The 26,034-nt window shown below is 47.7% G+C and overlaps 1 protein-coding gene across 3 annotated transcripts in view; it reads left to right on the plus strand.

The window, feature by feature from the left end:
• Window positions 1-9,716: 9,716 nt before the first annotated feature.
• Window positions 9,717-26,034, plus strand: part of RNF212 (ring finger protein 212) — a 55,450-nt gene continuing 39,132 nt past the window's right edge. For 2 of the 3 annotated variants that reach the window (XM_075571401.1, XM_075571411.1), the window contains exons 1-3: window positions 9,718-9,887; window positions 13,404-13,465; window positions 21,699-21,773. In XM_075571401.1, the coding sequence (XP_075427516.1) occupies window positions 9,776-9,887; window positions 13,404-13,465; window positions 21,699-21,773 (249 nt within the window). In that variant the 5' untranslated portion in view covers window positions 9,718-9,775. Of the gene's footprint in view, window positions 9,888-13,403; window positions 13,468-21,698; window positions 21,774-26,034 lie in introns of all 3 variants that reach the window. The other variant, XM_075571419.1, reaches the window with a different exon arrangement.

Below are 26,034 nucleotides of genomic sequence, written 5' to 3' on the forward strand. Positions count from 1 at the left end.
CTTGGATACAAATTCTTACAGTAAGAAACCGAGTTATCACATAAAAACAACTTGCAGTAGTTTACAATAATATACAAGAAAGAAAGAGGTGGTGTATAGTTAGCGCTAAAAGAAAAAAATAATAATAATGTGACCTCTAAAGGATTACCCCCTAGTGGCTGGCTAGGCTGTCTGGTGAAACACTGATTAGTACAAATCAGAAAGCACAGTATAGACAAAAAGAAAAAAACGGCACCTTACAAGTCCAATATAGTGAGATTCTGGAAGTCCAATAGGTAATGAAAAAAGTGTCCAAATACAAAAACATTCTTTTCCTTTGCTACCAGATGGTCAGATACGGTTTCCGCCGTGCGTTCCGTGATATGTGAAGAAAACACAGAGAGAAATATAGTGCAATATTGCCAACAAATGATTATGGCTGACACTGACTAGGAACATATAACAAAGACTAACACTACATACAAAACAACACACTACACAACAATTTGACATACAATAGCAAGGCTGAAAGTATAAAAAGCTAATTTAATATATAATTAAAACAACATAAAATTGTTAATGTGCGGATGACTGAGAGACCGCCGGTCCGGTGGGTTAAAACCGGGACCCTACTCACAGAATAGTGGAAGTATGCAGGCAATGGATAACGGCCGCAGAGAGGTACACAATCCTCTGGTCACACTGGAGCGTTCCAAAAAGTACTCCTGTGCCTCCAGCCATAGTGGGCTCCAGGGTGTCATGAGGTCAGTTCCCACCACTGCATACTTATTCCACTCTGCCCAAGAACTGACACTCAGGCAAGTGAAAGATGAACAGGATTCTATTATTGGCAGCATCATGTACACAGCCACTGCAGCTATTATTACAGTGCTGTATGATCCCTGAAGTCCCAGACTTCGGGAGGGTGCGTACCCCGAAACTAGGGGGTGTTGAGTCCTGATGTTCTCCAGGCCTAAGCCTGGAGTGGGCCAGCTCATCCTCGCGATGGGAGAGACTGACAGCCCATGCTCTCTCCTTTTTCCTCAGAGCAAGATCACTACGTTTGATACTCCCACTTGGAAGTCTCGGGAAGGGGCGGGGACATGGACTGGACCTATCCCTGATAGGCTTGCACAGGCCATCAGTCACCACCTTACTTCCATCACTTACAAGTGGAGCATTTGGGGGGGTCGATGGCCCATAGATTAACACATTACTGCCCTGAACGTACTAGGGGCTTACATAACAGATATACTATAGGGGAAAGAGAGGTATTATGGGACATACCCTGTTACAGAGCATTGCATACTATTATGTTTATTCCAAAGGACAAAATCATATTAATTGCAGAAGATACAGCAGTGTGTTTTCTGGTGTACCCATTGTAACTCTATTATCGCACTGGGTATAGCTAGCCGTGAAGAAAACTATTTTAAATTAATACTATCCAAGGAATGCAAGGATCAGTCTGAAAACAAAACAAATGGGATGCTCATTATGTTAATAATTTTAAAAATATCTATTACAGTTTGTTGTATGACAATCCATAATCCAATTTTGCATTTCAAATACATGCATATGCATCTCTCCACCAGAAGTAAATTACAGACCAAGATTCATAAAACTGGTTTACAAGCCTTTTGCAGTATTTTAAATATTTTTATATGGATTGATATCAACTTTCAGAGATGTACAAAAAAGACTGACACAAACACACGAACATACACACACACACACACACACACACACACACACACACACACACACACACACACACACACACACACACACACACACACACACACACACACACACACACACACACCTTTGACAAGCCATAATTTCACATATTTTAAGTATTCATGCTAATTTTTCAAATTAAATAATTGAGAATATAGGGCCATATATAAAGTATTAAATGCGCTGGCTAAGAGAGGTACATGAGAATTTGTCAGGTAGTGTTACTGTAGGACCTGCAAACTGGTCACGCCTTGATGTTGGCTGCAGGCTTATAACGCTTTAGCCAAACTAAATGACCCTTACTCATGAGCAGATAAGCACTGAAGTATTGTACTACATGTTGTGACACTTTGTATGTTGCGCTGGGCCTTTCTTTTTCTGATTGAGAATATAGGGCCATATATAAAGTATAAAATGCGATGGCTTTTATACCATCTTAATATATAAAATCGAATGGTTAGTGCTATCTGCGGTGAATCTGATTGGTCCTCAGCCTCTGGCCAATCAGATTGTTGGGTCTGACGTCACCCAACTGCTACTCTCTTCCCCCTCGGCCACACACACACACACACACACACACACACACACACACACACACACACACACACACACACACACACACACACACACACACACACAGTGTCACACACACACACTCTCTCTCTCTCTCTCTCTCCCACCCCCCCGTGCTCCACTCCGCTCCCCCCTCCCCGGTGCTGCACTCCCCCCCTCCCCGGTGCTGCACTCCGCTCCCCTCCTCCCCGGTGCTGCACTCCGCTCCCCCCCTCCCCGGTGCTGCACTCCGCTCCCCCCCTCCCCGGTGCTGCACTCCGCTCCCCCCCTCCCCGGTGCTGCTCTCCTCCCCGGTGCTGCTCTCCTCCCCGGTGCTGCACTCCTCCCCGGTGCTGCACTCCTCCCCGATGCTGTTCTCCTCCCCGGTGCTGCACTCACCTCCGCTCCACTCACCTCCCTCCCCGGCGGGGGGACAGGCAGCCGCACGCGGCGCCTAAGATGGCGGCGCCAGGAAGGACACCCTTCCTCCCTCGCGGAGGAACTAAGATGGTGGCGGACGGAAGGAGAGGTGGTGTGTGTGTGTGTGTGTGTCACTGTGTGTGTCACTGTGTGTGTGTGTGTGTCTCACTGTGTTTGTGTGTCTCACTGTGTTTGTGTGTGTGTCTCACTGTGTGTGTGTGACACTGTGTGTGTGTGTGGGACACTGCGTGTGTGTGTCCACTGTCCACTGTCATCCCCCCTCCTGTCCACTGTCCCTCCCTCCTGTCCACTGTCCCCCCCTCCTGTCCACTGCCCCCACCCCTCCTGTCCACTGCCCCCACCCCTCCTGTCCACTGCCCCCGCCCCTCCTGTCCACTGTCCCCCCCCCCGGTCCACTGTCGTCCCCCCGGTCCACTGTCCCCCCCCCCATCCACTGTCCCCCCCCCCCATCCACTGTCCCCCCCCCCCTGTCCACTGTCCCCCCCTCCTGTCCACTGTCCTCCCCTTCCCCCCGTTTTCTCCCCCCCCCCCTTTCCTAGCGGTAAATGTAATTCACGGGCAACGCCGGGTCTCTCAGCTAGTTAGACATATTTCATACGGCAATTATCATATTTTGTTTACGCTTATGAAGCCATTTACTGAGTAAAAAATGAACTGCAGGTAAGAATTCTAACTGAATTATTCCCATCTCTTTAGTATTTATTATTAGACATGGGCAAACTTTTCGCTAAAGTTCAAATCCACAGCGAAAATTTAGTTTCTGTCTAAAATTTTGCATTGTCTAGGTAATAAAAAAAAAAAATATATATATATATATATATATAGTCATTGGTATGGAGGTTTGCACTCACGTTTGTTACAAGGCAGATGCTTGTCCCATATGAAGCATATAGACATGTCGTAACCAGGGGGATCCTGATGACAAAAGACAGTACACCGCAGTAATAATCCAAAAAGTGTGTATTGTGAACACAGGGCCGCCAACATTTCGGTCCTCGTAGAGGGACCTTCCTCAGGGCAGTGCCCTGAGGAAGGTCCCTCTACGAGGACCGAAACGTTGGCGGCCCTGTGTTCACAATACACACTTTTTGGATTATTACTGCGGTGTGCTGTCTTTTGTCATCAGGATCCCCCTGGTTACCACATGTCTATATATATATATATATATATATATATATATATATACAGACATACAGCTCAACCCTGTTATAACGCGTATAACGCAATGCAGGCATGGCTCCCAATTTTCGTATTTATGAATACTTTACAACACGTTTATTGGTATCTTAAATACTTTATTGTACAATGCATACAATTGTACATTATTTCTAACGCGATCCGCTTATAACGCGATGTGATTCTTTGGACCCCAAGCACAGCATTATAAGGGGGTTGAGCTGTATATATATATATGTGTAGCCCTGGTAAGAAATAGGGCTATATGTCTTTCCTCCTACTGGTGTAAGTCCTGCTAAGGGCAGGCTGCTAGTAGTTAACATGGGTTTCCCCTGCTTCAAGCCCTGCCCTGAGAGGTGGAGGTAGGCCCACTGACTCTGTGTCTAAAGCAAGAGACACAGGGGAGGGGCCTGCTGACATCATGATGGGCAGGGCTGTCTCAATTTAGTTGCAGTTCCTGTGAGTTCTGGGTGAGTTAGTGTTGGAGTGCCTGACTGGACAGTCAGAGCAAGTGTTAGTTAGCTAGGTTCCTGAGCAGTAGGGCCTAGTTAGCTAGAGGTGGACCAATGCCCCTCACCCTGCTTAGGGGGTGAGGGAAGAGCTAGCCCCACCCTGAGTGCCTTTGACTTGGGGTGGTGGCAGGGGAACAGAGAGTCCCAGACAGTCCATCCTGAAGGGGTACAGTCTGGAGAAAGGAGGCCTGTTGTACCTTACTGCTGCTGCTGTGTGCTGTGTACAATAAAGAGAGCTGCTGCTACTTGTTTTACAAAGACTGTGTGAGACTGAAATCTCTCGCCCCACCGGGGGTTCTCTGGAAGGATTTCACCCTACCCTGATAGGGCTTGCCAGAGATGGAGGCACTGTATCACCACTAAGAAATTGAGGCAAGAACCCCAGAAACCTGTCCCTGTTGTCTCCCATACCATCGTGGGAGACTCAGGCCCTCCTGTTGCCAGCAGGTATGCACCACCCAGACATCTTTAATCCGCCCTCAGTACACCCTAGGGGTCTGATCTGCGACCGGGGGGGGGTAGATGGGTTACATTTGGAGGCGCTGCTGAGATCAAACAGGACAGGTTTACAGCGAAGCAGAGCTGGAAGTGTTAGGTATACCTTCCATGCAAGTACTGCAGAAAGTAGGGCACAAATGTACATCAGGGGTAGTCAGGGGAGCGTAGACTCTCGCACAGTGCGCCCTGGGTGCCCTAAGAGGGTGTTGTAAGAAGGGTGTGTGGCTATAGCTGTTCTAGTCCCTTGAGGCAGATAGTGTATGGCAACTTTAGCCTGTTAACTAGTCCAGGGACCATGGCCCAGGGTCTGCACTATGTGTAGCCAAAAGTAGGAGACGCCTGTATTTAGGGAGATGCCCGGTACACTAGCCAGCACCCACATAAAACACACCAGAGTACTTGCAGGAACCGTCAGCGAGTGCGATGTACCAAGAAGGAGTTCTGCCTAGCCTGGGGTATGCCATACATAATATCAGTGGGTAAGAGCATGCAGAGAGCATTCAGAGAGAATTCAGAGAACAGTCAGTGTCTAGGAACGAGTTACACACTAGACACTGAGAATAGCGACAGTATACATTTGGAGGGCTCACTAAAGATGGCGGCCGCCAATACATGTGCTCTGCGGAGCATGAAGGAGTTAAAAATGGCGACAGCAGCATCATACACGGCCCAGCAGCTGGCAGCCGTCCCAAAATGGCGACTCCCGCCAAGCCTGGATCGTGCACGTGCCGCGTGCAAGCAAGCTGCAAGAGAAATGTGGTGTGTAGTGCATAGTGTAGTGTATCGGCCGGAGTATGGGTCGGTACAGCCATATAATGTAAAAGTTACGGATCACAATGGGCGGGAAGTTAGGAAGCCTGACCCGCGTCATTATTATTAGTAGGTTCTCCATGTTGGGAGTTACCGCGTGTGTCTTTTGTTCGCCATCTGGGTGTAACTCTCTGAGGTATGAGCACTAAGAATAAAGTTGTTTGTTTTCCAGGTTGTTCACCTGCAGGATGGTGCTGCAAAATTTAGGTCCAAGTGGGGACCATTGGATTCCACCTGAGGGAGAGTGTAGCCCTGGTAAGAAATAGGGCTATATGTCATTCCTCCTACTGGTGTAAGTCCTGCTAAGGGCAGGCTGCCAGTAGTTAACATGGGTTTCCCCCGCTTCAAGCCCTGCCCTGAGTGGTGGAGGTAGGCTCCCTGACTCTGTGTCTAAAGCAAGAGACACAGGAGAGGGGCCTGCTGACATCATGATGGGCAGGGCTGTCTCAATTTAGTTGCAGTTCCTGTGAGTTCTGGATGAGTTAGTGTTGGAGTGCCTGACTGGACAGTCAGAGCAAGTGTTAGTTAGCTAAGTTCCTGAGCAGTAGGGCCTAGTTAGCTAGAGGTGGACCAATGCCCCTCACCCTGCTTAGGGGGTGAGGGAAGAGCTAGCCCCACCCTGAGTGCCTGTGACTTGGGGTGGTGGAAGGGGAACATAGAGTCCCAGACAGCCCATCCTGAAGGGGTACAGTCTGGAGAAAGGAGACCTGTTGTACCTTACTGCTGCTGCTGTGTGCTGTGTACAATAAAGAGAGCTGCTGCTACTTGTTTTACAAAGACTGTGTGAGACTGAAATCTCTCGCCCCACCGGGGGTTCTCTGGAAGGATTTCACCCTACCCTGATAGGGCTTGCCAGAGATGGAGGCACTGTATCACCACTAAGAAATTGAGGCAAGAACCCCAGAAACCTGTCCCTGTTGTCTCCCTGTTGCCAGCAGGTATGCACCACCCAGACATATGTAATCCGCCCTCAGTACACCCTAGGGGTCCGATCTGCGACCGGGGGGGGGGGAGGTAGATACAAAAAAGACTGCATTTTGTTGAGCAAGTTGCTGCCACCTCACTCAAAGACTGCTACCATCTGCGGTCCTGTCACTTCCGCCTCATTCCTTCCCCCTTGCTTGGAACCAGGGACATCTGGTTTGTGTTCCCCGGGGGAAGAATTTGAGAAACCACTGGTGCCGAGAGTTCCTGCTGGATGGAGACTCACGAGGACCACACTGGTCTGCGGAGCAGCTGAGCAGAGGAGAAGCTTTTTGCTGACAAATCGGAGCATGAGTTTTGATCTCATACATGCTTTTTTATCTTCATTGTTTGTGAGTTTAACCATTGAGTTTTTTTGGAACATTAAATCCATTTTTTATACAGTAATGCACTTGGATTGGGCGCTTTTTTTCTTTTCTTTTATATATATACTGTATGCACAGACCAAGAAAGACAAGTATCCCAAAAAAAGCACTCAGGAATACATAAATAAATTACTTTATTTTAAATAGTCACAAAAAAACGGTGGCCACGCCTCCGTCGCAAACTCTGAACTTTAATTCACCTGTCTGATTGAAAACCTGTCGAGCACCGCTGGGGAAAGGTGCACGATAAGGTAGGAACTGGGACCGGCCTGACTGGGGGGGCGGGGCTTGAACGCACAGCGCATGCCTCGGTCGCCCCCTAACAAGATAGCATAATTACTTATGAAATCAAACCCGTCAAGGTGGGTGTCCCTAAAGATCGTCTCTGCTGATGGGAAATCCTCAATGGTCTTTGGAGTGCCGTCATACATATAGGGGTCAGGGGTGCTGAGGAAGCGACACTCTAAGTCGTGAAACGCGCAGCACTTTGTTTTTTTTGCCCTCCTCCTGGCAGTAATCCCTGGTATGGTCAGGTTGTCAGGAGTAATCATGGGTTTTCCCCACACCTATGCAGCTCAGTGAGTCACAGAGAAGGCAGTGTAACCAGACCTGGTGTCCAATCAGGGGCAAGGGGCTGGTTCCTGTTGGATCTGTACTTAAGGGTTTGCACTTCCTAAATGTACCAGTCTGCCTCTACCTTGAGAGAGGCATAGTCTACCCGTGATCAGTTGTGCAGGGCTCTGCCTACTGTGTGCCCTCCCTTAGGGGAGCGGTGGGAGACTGCTCCCTTTACCCTACCAGAGGGTAAGGGAAGAGCTGGGACTGCTCTTGGTGCCCGCTGGCTGGGAGTGTAGGTCCAGGGACATCCTAAGGGTGCAGGCTCTATTTGCTGCTAACTGACTGCTGTTCTGTGTGCATAAAGAATAAAGTATTCCTGTTTAACATACTTCTTGCCTGAGACGGAGATCTATCAGGAAGGAGAGAGCGACTCTCCTGCAGAGACTTCCCCCCATATCCTGCGGGCTGCAAGAGATGGAGGCGGTGTCACCGTGAGTACAAGTCAGTTTATACCCCAGAAGCCTGTCCTGACATCCCCTAACATCATGCAGGAGACTTAGGGCTACTGTTTATTAGCAGGTATGCACCACACGACTCCAAGTAATCAACATAGTTTTCCCCGTAATGGACCCTATCTGCGTTTGGGGGACGGGGTAAACAGGGTTACATACTAAATAGGATTTTTCAGATACCCATACCTTGGTTGGAAGGGGGGCCATAGACGTGAAATAATTCCTTTTTGGGATGTTTGGAATGATTTGTCTGTGCTTTATGGTGAATAAACCACTTGAATCAGGAAGAGACAGCATAATTCACTGTGGCACTTCACTAACTCGCCAGGGAAAATATCCTAGAGCAGTAGTTCCCAGCTCCAGTCCTCAAGAACCCACCAACATGTCACGTTTCAACCCTTTTGAGTGCCGGAGGGGACGTGGGGCCACAGTGCTGTGGACCATGTGTCACTCTCATTCACGTGACCGGTTTTTGATCGCTCCGTCACTGATGATGGAACATAAGGCCTCGTCCAGGGTTACTGCTTGCTGGCGGAGGCGCGCTGAGGCGCGCTTCTGCTCGGCACTGAGCCCCTACAGCCGCAATGAGAGCGGCTTTAGTAGGGGCACGCCTACGCTTCCGCGCACTTGCGGAAGCGTAGGTCTTAGGGAAATTTTAAATTTCCCTGCTTGCCGGTGCGCAGGTCCGGTCACGTGAGCGGTTCGCCAATGGCCCGCCCCCGACACGCCCCCGGACGGCGCGCTGTCTAAGGCCAGGGAAAGCACCCGCTTTCCATGAGCCTCAGCGCGCCTCCGCCAGCAACCAGGAACCCTGGCCGAGGCCTTAAGGCGTCATTCCCATTCCACTCGTCATCAGTGCAGATCGCGTTGGAGTGCAGAACATGATAATTTGGCGTTTCTCACTACTTTGGAATAAGCAGACCCATAAAAATCATTCGAGTCTCATTGATAAAAATATGTATTTTCCATAAAAACAATATATTTGTCATTTAGAACCAAAAATCTCGCTGGTTTTGGTCCCTGGGGGCAAGCAAACAAATGTAACAATTCTTCTTCCTGCCTTATTCAAGGTCTAGACTAGACTAAAATGTATTTGATTGACTTTGTGCACCTTTACAAAATAATGACACACATATGCAGACATTTCTATATATTACTATATTAGCCACCCATTCTCTGCAGTTTCTTCATTGGGATAAATCTATGTACATTAGAGGATAAATGGGATATATCACTTCGCTTGTTTTGCACAATGCAGTTTTTCTTGTCCCGATAGTTTGTATTGGAAATTTTTCTTTATTTTTTTATTTTAGAAAACTCAGTATCATTTTACTACACAACAATAGGCCGGCTTCTGTACATTATTTATTGGGAGGACTGGCTGATTGAAACTGTCAACTAACTCCTTACACGCAGTGAAACTATCTGCCCTCAGACCTCTCATAACAAAGGACCGTTAAACGTATCCCCCCTCCCCCCGTCCGAAATTGAATTTCTGGCGGGTAACTTGCTGTTTGAGGGCGCCCTGCACGCGCCGCGAGACCAGAGTCGTCTCCGTGCGGAGCGCGCAACAACAGCGCGAGGCCAACTGCTGCACCAACCATATACCGAACGTGTCGAGCGCGGGAAGCGGTCACCTGACCTCGCCATGGCGGCCCAGGTTCGATGCAACGTCTGCTTTCGTGAGCCCGGGCGGGAAGCGGCGAGGTTCGCCCTCACTAACTGCGGGCATGTACTGTGCGAGCTGTGTCTCCAGAAAGGTAATTCTTCTTGTAAATCCGCTCTACGGTGGCTCTAAAACCCCCATCCAGTGGCAGAGTGAAGCTCGCGGTGCAGCTCCTCTGGCATAGGAAGGGGGTTTGGCTGAAGCCGTGTGGGCCTTGGTAGCCATCATTTGATCAAGGGCTCAAACTTTGAGTGTGGATCCGCTGTAATTATGCTTGTTTATCCTATCCTCCTGTCAGAAACCACTACTAACTGTCATGTATAAAGCAGGTCTTCAGCAAGTGTTACTTGTTGGGAATAACCACCAGCATGAGAGGTCTTGGTGCAGAATTGCCAACCTCCAAGAGCCTAGACATGGCAGACGTGGAGGCTTCTGTGACATATGTTATTTTATTTGAAAAGTACTGATTTCTGTCAGTTAGGCTGCGTCCATGGTAATTTCAGCCGTGCGGAGGCGCGCGGAGGCTGACTGGACATGGTACGTGTGCCGTCCGTGGGCATGTCATGGGGCGTTCCAGTGACGTCACAGAGCTGGTTCGCCCTCATTGGGCGAAACACTCACGTGACCGGCCTGTCGCGCCAAGAAATCAGTTTCAACTGATTTCTTGCTCAACGCGCGCCCTCTTCCGCACACACGGCGCATAGACACGAACACTGCCTTTAGGCAGTCTGTTCGGTCTGCCATACCATGGATGCAGCCAGATTGAACGCTGGCTGACCACTTAATGTGTAAAGTCATTGACTCCAAATTAGTAAGATTAACATTCAATGCATTCATGAGTCTTTGTCTGGTGCCTGAGAAATCTGTAGTTTTTCATTAAAATTTAATTTTGTGATCCATAACCCCCTAATCAATCTTGTATTGCTGAAACATTTGTTACAATAGCAACTGACTTACACACCTGATCTCACCCACGCCTCCCTGCCATCTCTTCCCCTGCAAATAGTGTTACCTTCTGATTTAACACTGACTAACCTTAAAACTCGCCACATAAATCAAGCATCCCAATAGCCTGGACTCATGGCTATTGTCCCATGCCCACAGTCACTCCTACCACCCAATGTGCCCAAGCACTGCCATCTACTGCACTTATTCCCTCACCTGCTGTCTCTAAGTTTCCAATCAAACATTTTAGATTGTAAGCTCTTCGGGGCAGGGATTACCTTTCCTATTGTCTGATTTTGCAGCACTTATTGTATTATTGTATTTCCCTGTACTGTATTCTTTGTGAAGCGCTGAGTACACTTTTGGCGCTATATAAAGACATACAATACAATACAACTGTGCTGTTATGGTGTAATGCATACTTCTGTAGCCCCCTTTCCCCTGTGTCAGGGTGACTACGTGTGCTGGTAATACCTGTGTGGCAAACAGGAGGCCAGATCCTCCGCCACGGGGAGCCTGCGGTGTATATATATCAATATCTACTAACAGCGCCTCCACCTGAGAGGGATCCGTACACAGTAGGATGGTCCCTCCCAAGACAATATGCTCAGTAATGACAGGTTATAGGCAATAGTATTTACTGAACAATGCTTATAAACATAACAATAACACATACATTATATCAGATACCGACTCGCGGAATATCCCCACAGTACTTGGATGCAGGGGCACCAGTGTTCCAGTGTCCAGGCTTTAATAGCCACTCCCACCCCAAGTGTGTAGCAGCGTTGCCACAAGATGTGTTGGTGCACTTGTACAGATACCTTCCCAGGGCTCCAGCACCCGGGTGCCGATGGGTAATAACAGGCAACCGATCCGTCTGTTCCACAGAAGATCCGCCTCCGCGTGGGATGGCCTCCAGCTGGAGCGTCCCACCTTAAGATAGTCTCTGAGTGTAGGACCTGGTTAGGTCACAGATGTAGGCCGCGCACACCGCGTGCGTCCGTTACTGCTGGACTTGCTAACACTGGTGTACTAAGAGAAGCTTCCCTGCCCTACAACACACACGCTAGTGGTTAGGGGTCTAGCTGGGACCTTAGAGGGTGTTCTGGCCTAGTCCAGCAGAGCACTGCTCCCTGGACCTTACGTAGCCCCTTGCTGTCCTGCTTCTGACTGGCGTGCGTCCCTGAACACGCCAAATGTAACCTCTTTATGCTCCCAAGAATCCTGCAGCCCTATTGGCTATAATTCCCCCATGTGGTCTTCACCCCAGGGGCTGCTGGGGCTTGTAGTTGCCCTCGCGGAGCTAATTCCTGATAGCCACTGCTGTGCCCTTGCTACTGCGCATGCGTAGGGTGTAGCAATATGGCCGCCGTACTGGGGAACCGCTCTGCGCATGCACAAAGTGCCGTATGTGCGGGCGCCATTCTCAACATGGCGGCCCTCGCTGTCAGGTGCGCCGCGGACCTCCCGGCGACTCGCTTGCCTGCCGCAACCTCCCGCTCTCCTCCCCGCTGAATCGGAGGTAAGGGGAAGCCATGGGGAGCCCAGAGGGGGACCTTGCTACACGTCTTTAAACATTATCACCATGAGAATTAGTAAGGGTCTCTTTTTCCCACACACATGGTTTTTAATATACATTTTATAAATAATATGCAAACTATAGTAGAAACAGCTTCAGTAAGTTCTAACTAACTTGAAATACTAGTGCTTTGAACTTTTCTTCTTTACTATCTTTTATAAATAATATATATTTTAATAACATTTTCATATAAAGTTTCCTTTTTTATTCTTTATTCCCTGCATATTTAATATTCTTAGTCCCAATGCATGGTGGCCATGTATAAATACGTGTCAAAATCAATTTCTCACCTAAAATCATTATCGCCAAATGTTGGGATGTCATTATTTCTTTTCCTAAATTTGGCGCACGCTTTCTTATTCTTTATATGGTGTCATGTTCATACGTATGAATGCATTAAGAATTGTTTGCGTCTACTTGCATTTGTCTGTACGCCAACAAAAAGTTGTCAATTTTTGTTAAAACAAGTGGTGTATGTTTGCAATGTTTTTTTATACATACCATTTGCATATGCGCACCACCAATATCCAAACTCTGCCACTAACTCCACCCATGTGCATGTACTGCACAACATGTCAGAAACGTTTTTATACATTGCTGCACCAAGATGCATTCACTTGTTACTTCTCCGCGTGTCCCTTTTATAACAATTTATTTTATCCCCATATACAGTACTTTTTAGTGTCCAAGCACCCTACAGTATATGGCTCAAAGCAGAAACATAGACATCAACTTCTATTCATCTGACTGGAACAAAATTGTATATTTTAATTGATATCTTATATTTTAATTTAAAAACGGTAAGACTTCATTGATGTCACTCGCTGAGACCACTGTTGGTAAAAATCAGCCAGACTAGACACGTCTGTTACTCAGTGTGAAACTAGGTGAGCTTCCAGGTCTAGCGCCTTGCTAACTGTATTGCTGAAAAAAGGAAGGGGACATTTAAAACTAGCCTGACAAAACTGGTAGGCCATTTGAAAAAAAGGTTATTTCACGCTCTGTACTTGAAAAGAGATTCTAGAGGTATGAAGGTGTTTTTTCTGACAATTAGTTAATTTTGTGCTTGTTTTTTCCTTTCAGGAAAAAAAGAAGAGTGCCCAGTGTGTAGATCTCTTTGCCGCACAATACTTCTTTCAAAGCAGGTGTAAGATCATATTAACATTTTGTTTGTGTAATAATGTAAAACAAGCCTTGCTGAATCCAAACGAAACATATTCATGTCATGTTATGGGTCTTCGAATAACAATTGTTTTTTGGGGGGAAATGCTGCGTGATCACTGATTTAACCCAGAAAATGTAAAATATGTGATATAAATATGCCAGTTTGAGATATACATTATTAAATTAATAACGAAAAAACATAGACCCATTATAACAAGGACTGGAGAATTACACTGACCATGTAGAATTTGTTCTAACCAGGCAAAATAATTTTTCCGAACTCATAAAACTATTTAATAAGAAAAGCAAAACTGCACTGAGTGCTATTTTTTCTCCTCATTTATTAAAAAAAAATTTTTTTGCTCTTTGTTTTCTCTCCCCCCTGCACCTCATCAACACTCCGCATTACTTTTCATATATTCACTCTCTCGCAGTTTACCTCCTCATCTTTCTCCAAACACAATTTCCCCTATCTCTCCCTGCACACAATTCCCTTACCCTTTCTGCACAAAATCCCTGTCACTGCCCTATCCATGCATACTAGTCCATCTCTGTCTTGTATCTTGCTGTATATTATTCGGTCTGCACAGTATCCCTCTATTTTACCTTTTTATGCACACAAGTACCTATTTATGCACAATCTCTCTACTCCCCCATTGTTTGCACATGTTCCACTTTCTTTCCCAATTTCCTCTGTACAATGTCATTCTTTGATTCTCTTGCTGGTCGTTGGAGCCATCTGAGTTTTAAGGGATGTTACATGGAAGTTGCCCTGTTTGGATCTGCATGTCACTTATCTACAGGGTGCACTATTTCTCCTCCATCCTTTTCCGTCTGTGCTTCTATGTTTGCTGCAATTTGGCTGGGTTGGAAAGAGGAGAAGTAGCATACCCAAGATACACAAAACTGTCAGGGCACCGTACACAGGTGCATTTTTATAGTCCTGCCAGTAACATTCCTTACATAAGAGTATTTAAGAAATAAATTGTGTTTAGTTTTAATTAAATGGAGGGGAAAGTAATATCATTGTATAGACTCCTGTACCTTTTTTATTATTTATATTTTTTCCACTGCAAGTTACCCAAACCTCCAGGGCCGCCAACAGCGGGGGAGAAAGGGTACTGGCGTCCCGGGCCCCGTGGGAAGGGGGCCTGGGCGCCAGTTAATTAGATAAATGAAAAAAAAAGTTTAAAAAAAATGGCGGCGATTCCCCTGCGGTACCGGCGCGCATGCGCAGGGCCCGCTCCCCCTTCCACTCCCCCCGCTCCCAGCGTGGGACGGAAGGGGAAGTACCAGCTCTTCCTGCGGCGGCCCCCCTCACCCGCTCCCAATGTGGGACGGAGGGGGAAGTACCAGCTCCTCCTGCGGCGGCCCCCCCCCCCCGCTCCCAACGTGGGACGGAGGGAGAAGTACCAGCTCCTCCTATGGCCTGCTTCCCCCCGCGGCCAGCTTCCCGCGCTCCCCCCCGTGGCCAGTTTCCCGAGCCCACCTCCCATGGCCCCCAAGCCCACCTCCCCTCCCGGGCAGCTGCCGCGAGGATATCGGGGGCAGGAGGGGAAAGAGTCCGGCGGCAAGCTACACCCACCCGGTCAAGGTAAGTCACTGTCACCCACCCAGTCACTGTCTCGCTGTCACCCAGTCACTGTCTCACAGTCACCCAGTCACTGTCTCACTGTCACCCAGTCAGTCTCCCACCCACCCAGTCACTGTCACCCACCCAGTCACTGTCACCCAGTCACTGTCTCCCACCCACCCAGTCAGTGTCTCCCACCCACCCAGTCACTGTCATAAGTCACCCACCCAGTCACTGTCATCCATCCACCCAGCCACTGTCATCCATCCACCCAGTCACTGTCATCCACCCACCCAGTCACTGTCATAGGTTACTGTCATCCACCCAGTCACTGTCATCCACCCACCCACCAAGTCACTGTCATCCACCCAAGTCACTCATCCACCCACCCACCCAGTCACTGTCATTCACCCACCCACCCAGTCACTGTCATTCACCCACCCACCCAGTCACTGTCATTCACCCACCCACCCAGTCACTGTCATTCACCCACCCAGTCACTGTCTCCCAGTCACCAAGTCACTGTCTCCCACCCACCCAGTCACTGTCTCCCACCCACCCAGTCACTGTCACCCAGTCACTGTCTCCCATTCACCCACCACCGTCATTCACCCACCAACCGTCATTCACCCACCCACCCACAGTCAACATTGACCCACCAACCGTCATTCACCCACCCACCAACCGTCATTCAACCCACCGTCATTCACCCACCCACCGTCATTCACCCACCCACTGTAATTCAACTGTCATTCACCCAAACACCCACCCACCCACTGTCATCCACCCACCCACCCACTGTCATCCACCCACCCACCCACTGTCATTCACACACCCACCCACCTTCATTCACCCACCCACCGTCATTCACCCACCCACCGTCATTCACCCACCCACTGTAATTCAACTGTCATTCACCCAAACACCCACCCACCCACTGTCATCCACCCACCCACCCACTGTCATTCACACACCCACCCACTTTCATTCACCCACCCACTGTCAATCACCCACCCACTGTCATTCACCCATCTGTCATTCACCCACCCACCCACTGTCATTCACCCACCCACTATCATTCACCCACCCACCGACCGTCATTCACCCACCCACCGACCGTCATTCATGCACCCACCCACCCACCGTCATTCACCAACCCACCCACCCACAGTCATTCACCCACCCACCGTCATTCACCAACTCACCGTCAATCACCCACAAACCCAACCACCCACCATCATTCACCCACCCACTGTCATTCACCCACTGTCATTCTAATGTCATTCACCCACCCACTCAGCCACCCAGGCAGGCAGTCACATATCTTTTGTTGAAAATATAAAAATAAATAGGTTGCATTGTAAGGTTTTTTTCAGTATCACAATAAGAAAACAGTTAAGTAAAAGTTGTGCGCTAAAAGATATTTTTTCGTGGAAGATGCGCTATGGGTTCGTGGGGGAGGGGGGGCTGAATCTTTCATTTGTCCCGGGCCCCATGATTTCTGTTGGCGGCCCTGCAAGCCTCAGTAACTTCCAACTGCAATGATAAGGAATTTATTAGCCAGTTATTTTTCTTAATCTATAGAGGCAAGATTGTTGGAGTTCCCACCTTGACCAAAGTGCCATCATTGCCCGAATCAAAGATGCAAAGGCGTATGAAAATGTTTGGATAAAATGCCAGAAAACAGCAACATTTGATATGTTTAGGAAAAGGCATTACAAGTCGATCCCAGTTTAGTGTTGGGGGTAGGAGTTTTTGAGCAGGTCTTTTTTGCTGATTTTCTTTTGGACAAGGGCACACAAACAGCATAACTTTGCTTAGGAAAAGCCTTTGTTTGTTCTTTTCATGCATTACAAAAGTGATATATCACAACATACAGTAGAATTGCAAGACAGGAAGTTACTTGTACTATTTGTTTTATAAGATGTTTAATATTTTTTTGCTTTGGACCAAAATACTAATGCCGCAAAACACATCAAATATTGTATTTAGGGCTCATTAAGGTTTCGTCCTGGACTGAGGAAAGAACGTTTCAAGAACTCCGAAATCAACAGTATTCAGGGAAAAGTTTGAAAACATGTCTTCAAGAAAATCATGAGTTTTTTAAATGAGCCGCACAAACATTTCATATCAGTATTTCTGTTACCTAGAAATATATCTGATGTGTAGTGCTCTTCATAGATGAACCAGGGTACAACTGCAGAGGTGTTTTGATTAATTAGGTATATTTCTGTCTCAGTCTAACAAATGCACAAAGGAGCCAGATGTTTACATTGCCATTTTTTGAAGTGAAACTTCTTTAGTGGCACCTCTGATGGGATAAAACTGGATAGATGTGAGGCGAAATGTGAAACGGAAGTGACGTCACGTAATGGACGCCGCTCCGATCACACCGCCCCTGTCACATCGCTGCCGCAGTCCCACACCCCTCCACACACCGCATGCGCAGTTGTGATGGCGCCGCTGACGGACGCCACACATGCGCAGAAGCGGCTGGCAGCGGCGTCGTTCCCCCCACACGCGTTCGCGGGCCCCCTGCGCCCGCAGGAAGCGGTGACATACTGCGCAACACACGCGCGGCACAGGGGCTCGGCGCCGGCTCCTGGAAGAAAGGGTGACCCGGCGGGCCGGGCAGCGGACGGGTAATCTCGCCCGCGGCCGGTCACTCATGCCCGTGCCGGGCGCATGTACCCCGCGGGGGTGGGGGGGGAGGGGTGTGCGCAGAACTTGTGAAGGGGGGGGGCGCAGAAGGGGAGGGGGAGAAGTGGTGTGCAATTCTACACCCCGCCCCTGGCTGCAGCAGGACACACACACACACACACTGACTGGCCCCCACACACACACACACACACACTGACCCCCACACAGACCTTGACTGACCCCCACACACACTGACCGACCCCCACACACTGACTGACCCCCACACACACTGACTGACCCCCACACACACACTGACTGACCCCCACACACACACTGACTGACCCCCACACACACACTGACTGACCCCCACACACACACTGACTGACCCCCACACACACACTGACTGACCCCCACACACTCACTGACTGACCCCCACACACACACTGCCTGACCCCCACACACACACTGACTGACCCCCACACACACTGACTGACCCCCACACACACACTGACTGACCCCCACACAGACCCCCACACACACACTGACCCCCACACACACACTGACCCCCACACAGACCCCCACACACACACTGACTGACTCCCACACAGACCCCCCCACACACACACTGACTGACCCCCCCACACACACTGACTGACCCCCACACACACACTGACTGACTCCCACACAGACCCCCCCACACACACACTGACTGACCCCCCCACACACACACTGACTGACCCAAACACACACACTGACGGACCCCCACACACACACTGACTGACCCCCACACAGACCCCCCCACACACACTGACTGACCCCCACACACACACTGACTGACTCCCACACAGACCCCCACACACACACTGACTGACCCCCACACACACACTGACGGACCCCCACACACACACCCCCACACACACTGACTGACCCCCACACACACACTGACTGACCCCCACACACACACTGACGGACCCCCACACACCCCCCCACACACACACTGACTGACCCCACACACACCCCCACACACACACTGACTGACCCCCACACACACACTGACTGACCCCCACACACACACTGACTGACCCCCACACACACACTGACGGACCCCCATACACACACTGGCTGACCCCCACACACACTGACTGACCCCCCCACACACACTGACTGACCCCCACACAGACTCACATACACACACTGACTCACATACACACACTGACTCACACACACACACTGACTCACATACACACACTGACTGACACACTGACTGACACACATACACACACTGACTGACACACATACATACACACACACACTGACTCACTTACACAGACTGACACACACACACACACACACACACACACACACACACACACACACACACACTGACTGACTGACTGACTTACACATACACTGACTGACACACATACACACATAAACACACACACACTGACTGACACACATACACACACACTTACTGACATACACACACACTGACACACATATTCACACTCAGTGCAAATAGCTAATACAGGGGATGTGTGCCGAGCACGCGCATTATAAGTCAAATGTATTTGCGTTTTATCAATGAAATTGTATTTTGATTTTTAATTAAAACATCACCAATACAAATACAATTTCTGTGACAAAAGTCAAAGAAGTTTCACTTACTATGCGTGTGCACAGCACACACAGCTTTTTTTTTCCAGTTACTTGCATAGTAAAAATGGGCATTCAAAAAAATTGTGAGAGCACATTGAGTTTTTGAAGGTTGATCATAGAAAAGGTGCTTTAGGAGTACCTATTTCTGAGATAATATTATTTTAACAGCAAAAACTAATGGAAACAGCTTCAGAAAAAAACATGGAAATTAGATGAAAGTCCCTAATTCAATGGTGGTAAAAACACACATGAATGCTCAAAAAGAATAGCTGACAAAAGCGGTATCTAGGTGCACGTCAGACCAGAAAATATCATCCATCCTCCAAAGTAGTACAACAGAAACCAAAAACCGTCCGCAGCACTGGCATATTCAAAAGTAGCAAAAAAAATCACATTTATTCCGTCAGATGGGCAGCATGAAACATAATGTAACACAAGCGATGTTTCAGGTCACATTGACCCTTTATCAAGCTCTAATGGGGAATGCTCTCTTATAGTGAAGAAACCTAAATGGACTCCCAACACAGTAGTCAAATCTCGAATTGCGAAACCCAATCACGCCTTTAATCTCCTCATGGTGCGGCATTAGCAGAACCACATCATACCTCAGACAGAAGGGCCATTCGCTGTCTCAATTCCCATAAAAGAGAAATAAATATTTAAAGCATGAGAAACTTAAACAGTCCACCGGGGATCAGGGAGTATCAGAAGGTATGAAACAAATACCAACCCTGGTTATTCAAGGCATATATACCCCCAGCGCCATGCCATTCAGTGGCACACACCCTAGAAGTCAAAACAAAGGTTTGCGCCTGCGTGACATGGCATCCATATATAACCGGGCAATTCAGGACGCCTCAACATGACGTCAAGAGTTTGACTCCGTCCCTAGGCAACACCCATGCCTACCGATTAGTACAGGAAAAAAGTAGATACAAACACATTCATTCTACCACTCACTAAGTTTGAAAAAAAATCAGCTAACCAGCAACATTACGGAACAGAATGTGCAACACTGAGAATAACATGACACATATACATCACCAGACCCAAGATTAGATAGTTGGATAAATAGACCTAGAATCCATTGTTTGAACATCCTGACTTTCCACAAGTAAGGGAGCATCCCCAATATCGTCAATACCTCAACGGTCTGCAAATAAACCATCAAAGGGAATTGACCACCATTTCATATATGGCTATATTCACAATATACATTTTAACATCATACAATGGTTAGCCCAGGGAAGATCATACATAGAATTCAATGCACTGCCACATGCCCAGTGATTGATGTAGTTTTGTGCACACCGACCGCCATCTTTCAGAGGAACAAGGAGTTTAACGAAGTGGCATATTGGTCAGTCATGGAGTCAAAACTACAAGGCCACAAGAAGACAGATACCAGTTAATAAAAGAGAGGCTGGAGAGAAAGACACTGCCTGGACTACATAATCGACCATCATGATTCAGAATAGATTCAAAATAAAGGAAAACCTAAATCTCTATGTCCTGCAACCTTTGCCACAGGGACTGATGAACGGTAATCCTAAAAAACACTAAAAGGTCGTAGTCTCTGTTTAGTCCTTCGGGAGATATGGTGACTACCCTCACCTCTATCCATTTTGCAGCTGAAAAAAGTCTGTCCTCACACCTCCTAAGGGGGGGGGACCCCGTAAATTATCTGGAACAACAACTGACTGATCCCATGTTGGGCAGTTTTAAAGTGAGCAGCCACTGGGATCTCCATGTTCCCCAGTCTCATGGTGGACTTGTGGACAGATATACAATTCTTACACCCACCTGGTTGTCTCCCCTATATAGGCAAGTCCACAAGGGCATTTAATCATATATATGATCCAGTCGGAGTTACATGTGTAATAGTTATTACTTTTAAACGACTTCCCCGTATGGGGATGGGTGAAGGTATTCCCTCTAATTAGATTGCCATATTGGGCACAATTCAGGCATAGAATTGTTCCACATGTGGGTTCACCCTAAAATCTAGTAGATGGGTTCCTAAGGCTACCTATATCTGCACAAACCAATTTGTCTTTTGCATTTGGACCCCTTGGAAAGGAGAGTAGTGGAGGTTATGAAAACATTGGGCCTAATTTTCTATCCCCCTGAAGGGTGGCCCAATGTTTGCGAATGATAGAGCTTATCTTCTGAATTGAGTAATTGAAGGTGCTGACAAATGGAATTCTTTCACCCTGGTTTTATTTTAACAGTATTACTATGTCATTGTTGCTTGAGGAAACGTGTAAAATAGCATATGCATGGCAATTTCAAGATCTTATGCATGTAAGTAGACAATATAACATTTCTGTTTCTTTTCACAGACAAATCCTGATGTCAAGGCACTTTTTATGGACATTAATGTACTTTGCAAAAAGTATTCTGGAGAGTTTACACAAGTAAGTTAATTCCAGTACATTTAAACCTAAACAATCTATTCTTACAACTGTGAGAATGGTAATTCCATGCGAAAACAGGCAATGGCACATTAAAACACATCTCAATACATTCATTAAACTTCCCTCACCAGTCCAAACTGTACAATAAGTGTTTTTCTTTGTAGCAGTTATGTTTTGACTTGTAAAATTCTTGCAGTGTGCAAATTTGGTATGCTGATGAGCAAAAACACCCAAAATTAATTATTCAAATGCTATTCTGTAAAGTGTGAGAGATAAACTGATGGCTAAAATCGTGCAAATATTTGTTGCTTAACTTAGGCTGTGAGATTTATAGTGTGTGTATGTATATATATATATATATATATATACAGTATATATATATATATATATCTCTATCATGGGAGAATATTGCACCAAAGGGATAAAGGTGCAGTCTTACATATAAACACATTGAACAAATATCAGTGATTTGTTTTCTAATTAAGCTATATGATTATTTAAAAAAAATCATGTAATAGTTACTTCTTTTTACTTTAGTTTACAATTGGTCTATAATAGTTAGCGCACCAATCCCACCTACAAATGGTTTTTAAAATTAATTTTTAAAATTAACTAGAAACTGGAGCACCACCGGAGCTGAACTATGCTATTTTTAGCTGTGTTAACCACCACATGCTGCCTCCTGTGGAAACAATATGATCACTAAATCTCACGGAAACCCATGATTACTTTGCTGTTTACTATTGACCCGATAGTGGGAACTACAGTATATTTAAATCTACATTAGATATATCGGCACTGATAACAGTGTTGGAACCGGGGGTATTTTCGAAGCTAAAAATAGTGTGATTCACTTCTGGGTCTGCCATGGTTCCAATTATGTAAAAAAAAATCAATTTCCGTTTTTTGGTGAGACTTGTGCTTTAATTATAGCCCACAATTAACTTGAATTTATCATTTTTGCCAACATAAAAAAAAAGTCTAAATAATACTAATCCTTTTGAAGTGAAACTTCTTTAGTGGCACCTCTGATGGGATAAAACTGGATAGATGTGGGGCGAAATGTGAAACGGAAGTGATGTCACGTAATGGACGCCGCTCCGCTCACACCGCCCCTGTCACATGTTGCGGCGGCGCTCCTAATCGCTGCCGCAGTCCCATACCCCCCCCCCCGAGCCCCACACCCCTCCACACACCGTGACATATGCGGCGGCGATAGCTGCCGCTCCTAACGGCCGCTGCCATGCCGTGCATGCGCAGTTGTGATGGCGCCGCTGACGGACGCCACACATGCGCAGAAGCGGCTGGCAGCGGCGTCGTTCCCCCCACACGCGTTCGCGGGCCCCCTATGCCCGCAGGAAGCGGAGACATACTGCGCAACACATGCGCGGCACGGGCTCGGCGCCGGCTCCTGCAAGAAAGGGTGACCCGGGCGGGCCGGGCAGCGGACGGGTAATCTCGCCCGCGGCCGGTCACTCATGCCCGTGCCGGGGCGAATGTACCCCCACACACACACTGACTGACCCCCACACACACACACTGACGGACCCCCACACACACACACTGACGGACCCCCACACACACACTGACTGACCCCCACACACACACTGATTGACCCCCACACACACACTGACTGACCCGGACACAGACCCCCACACACACACACTGACTGACCCCCACACACACACTGACTGACCCCCACACACACACTGACGGACCCCCACACACACACTGACGGCCCCCCACACACACACTGACAGACCCCCACAACCACACTGACTGACCCCCACACACACACTGACTGACCCCCACACAGACCCCCACAAACACACTGACTGACCCCCACACACACACTGACGGACCCCCACACACACACTGGCTGACCCCCACACACACTGACTGACCCCCCCACACACACTGACTGACCCCCACACAGACTCACATACACACACTGACTCACATACACACACTGACTCACACACACACTGACTCACATACACACACTGACTCACATACACAAACTGACTGACACACTGACTGACACACATACACACACTGACTGACACACATACACACACTGACTGACACACATACATACACACACACACTGACTCACTTACACAGACTGACACACACACACACACACTGACTTACTGACTGACTTACACATACACTGACTGACCCCCCCACACACACACTGACTGACCCAAACACACACACTGACGGACCCCCCCACACACACTGACTGACCCCCACACAGACCCCCCCACACACACTGACCCCCACACACACACTGACTGACTCCCACACAGACCCCCACACACACACTGACTGACCCCCACACACACACCCACACACACACTGAGTGACCCCCACACACACACTGACTGACCCCGACACAGACCCCCACACACACACTGACTGACCCCACACACCCCCCCACACACACACTGACTGACCCCCACACAGACCCCCACACACACACTGACTGACCCCCACACACACACTGACTGACCCCCACACACACACTGACGGACCCCCACACACACACTGGCTGACCCCCACACACACTGACTGACCCCCCCACACACACTGACTGACCCCCACACACACTGACTGACCCCCACACAGACTCACATACACACACTGACTCACATACACACACTGACTCACACACACACACTGACTCACATACACACACTGACTGACACACTGACTGACACACATACACACACTGACTGACACACATACATACACACACACACTGACTCACTTACACAGACTGACACACACACACACACACACACACACACACACACACACACACACACACTGACTGACTGACTGACTGACTTACACATACACTGACTGACACACATACACACATAAACACACACACACTGACTGACACACATACACACACACTTACTGACATACACACACACTGACACACATATTCACACTCAGTGCAAATAGCTAATACAGGGGATGTGTGCCGAGCACGCGCATTATAAGTCAAATGTATTTGCGTTTTATCAATGAAATTGTATTTTGATTTTTAATTAAAACATCACCAATACAAATACAATTTCTGTGACAAAAGTCAAAGAAGTTTCACTTACTATGCGTGTGCACAGCACACACAGCTTTTTTTTTGTTGACCATCAATCATGTAGTTTCAACCCTTTTAACTTAGTGCTGTCTGTCATTAATTCAAACCTGCACACTTCATAGGGAATTTCCTATCTTTGAATATTACAAATCTTGTCATATGTGAAAATCGCATTGCTTTTTTATTAAAAATGAGATGCGTTTTGATGTTTTTGTACTGAAACTTTTTTTGAATACAGCAAGTTTTTACTTCTACAATAAACTACTGCAGTGAGTTTCTACAAACTAATCGTTATGTACTAATGTACTACTGTACATAATGATTGGTTAGCAAGTACGTATTTGCAGTTTCATGAATGTTACCCTATGTATTTAAATGCCAATTTCATTTGACCCCAAGCCTAAAAACAAAACTGAAAATCTAGTAGTAGTGCTGAATGACTAAATTCTGAAACTAAAATTCTATTCCATAAGGCACTACTTCACATCATAAATTCTTGTTGTTTTATACTCGAGATTAGTGATGTACCGGGTACCCGGAAATTACCCGGTAACCAGCCATATTTAAAGTACCCGGAACCGGCGCTGGGACCCGGCGGCAGGTAATTTCCATTCTGCTCTGCTCCCTCGGTCTTCCTCTTGCAGAACGGCAGGAGCAGGACCGCGGGAGGTGAGAGCAGCACCGGAAGTCGGAAGCTGCTCTTCTCCCTGGCTGTCCAATAGTAACGCTCCTGCCCTGGTCACATGTTCCTCTGCTCCCACCGGCACTGGCTGTGAGGGATGTCTTTCGCTGCTCCCACCGGCTGAGGAATGACGTCCTCTGCTGCCACCGCCTGAAGGATGTCTTCCGCGGCTCCCACCGCCATCTCTCTGGTTCTAAAAGCCCATCACTTTGAACTATTACACCAGATCTCTTTGAAACTGTTATCATGGAAAACAGCATTCCTCTTTGCCATAACGTCAGCAAAAAGAGTGGGGGGCTGCAGACTATTTTGCAAGGAACCGTTCCTTATCATTCACCAGGATAAGGCAGTCATGCAGCCAGTTTACCATTTCCTGTCTAAAGTTGTATCACCATTTCATATTAACCAGGAAATTATAATTACTGTACCCCATTTTGCCCATATCCGGAAAATACGAAAGAGGAAGT

Source organism: Ascaphus truei, chromosome 1 (genome assembly GCF_040206685.1).
Source record: "Ascaphus truei isolate aAscTru1 chromosome 1, aAscTru1.hap1, whole genome shotgun sequence".
NCBI lineage: Eukaryota > Metazoa > Chordata > Amphibia > Anura > Ascaphidae > Ascaphus > Ascaphus truei.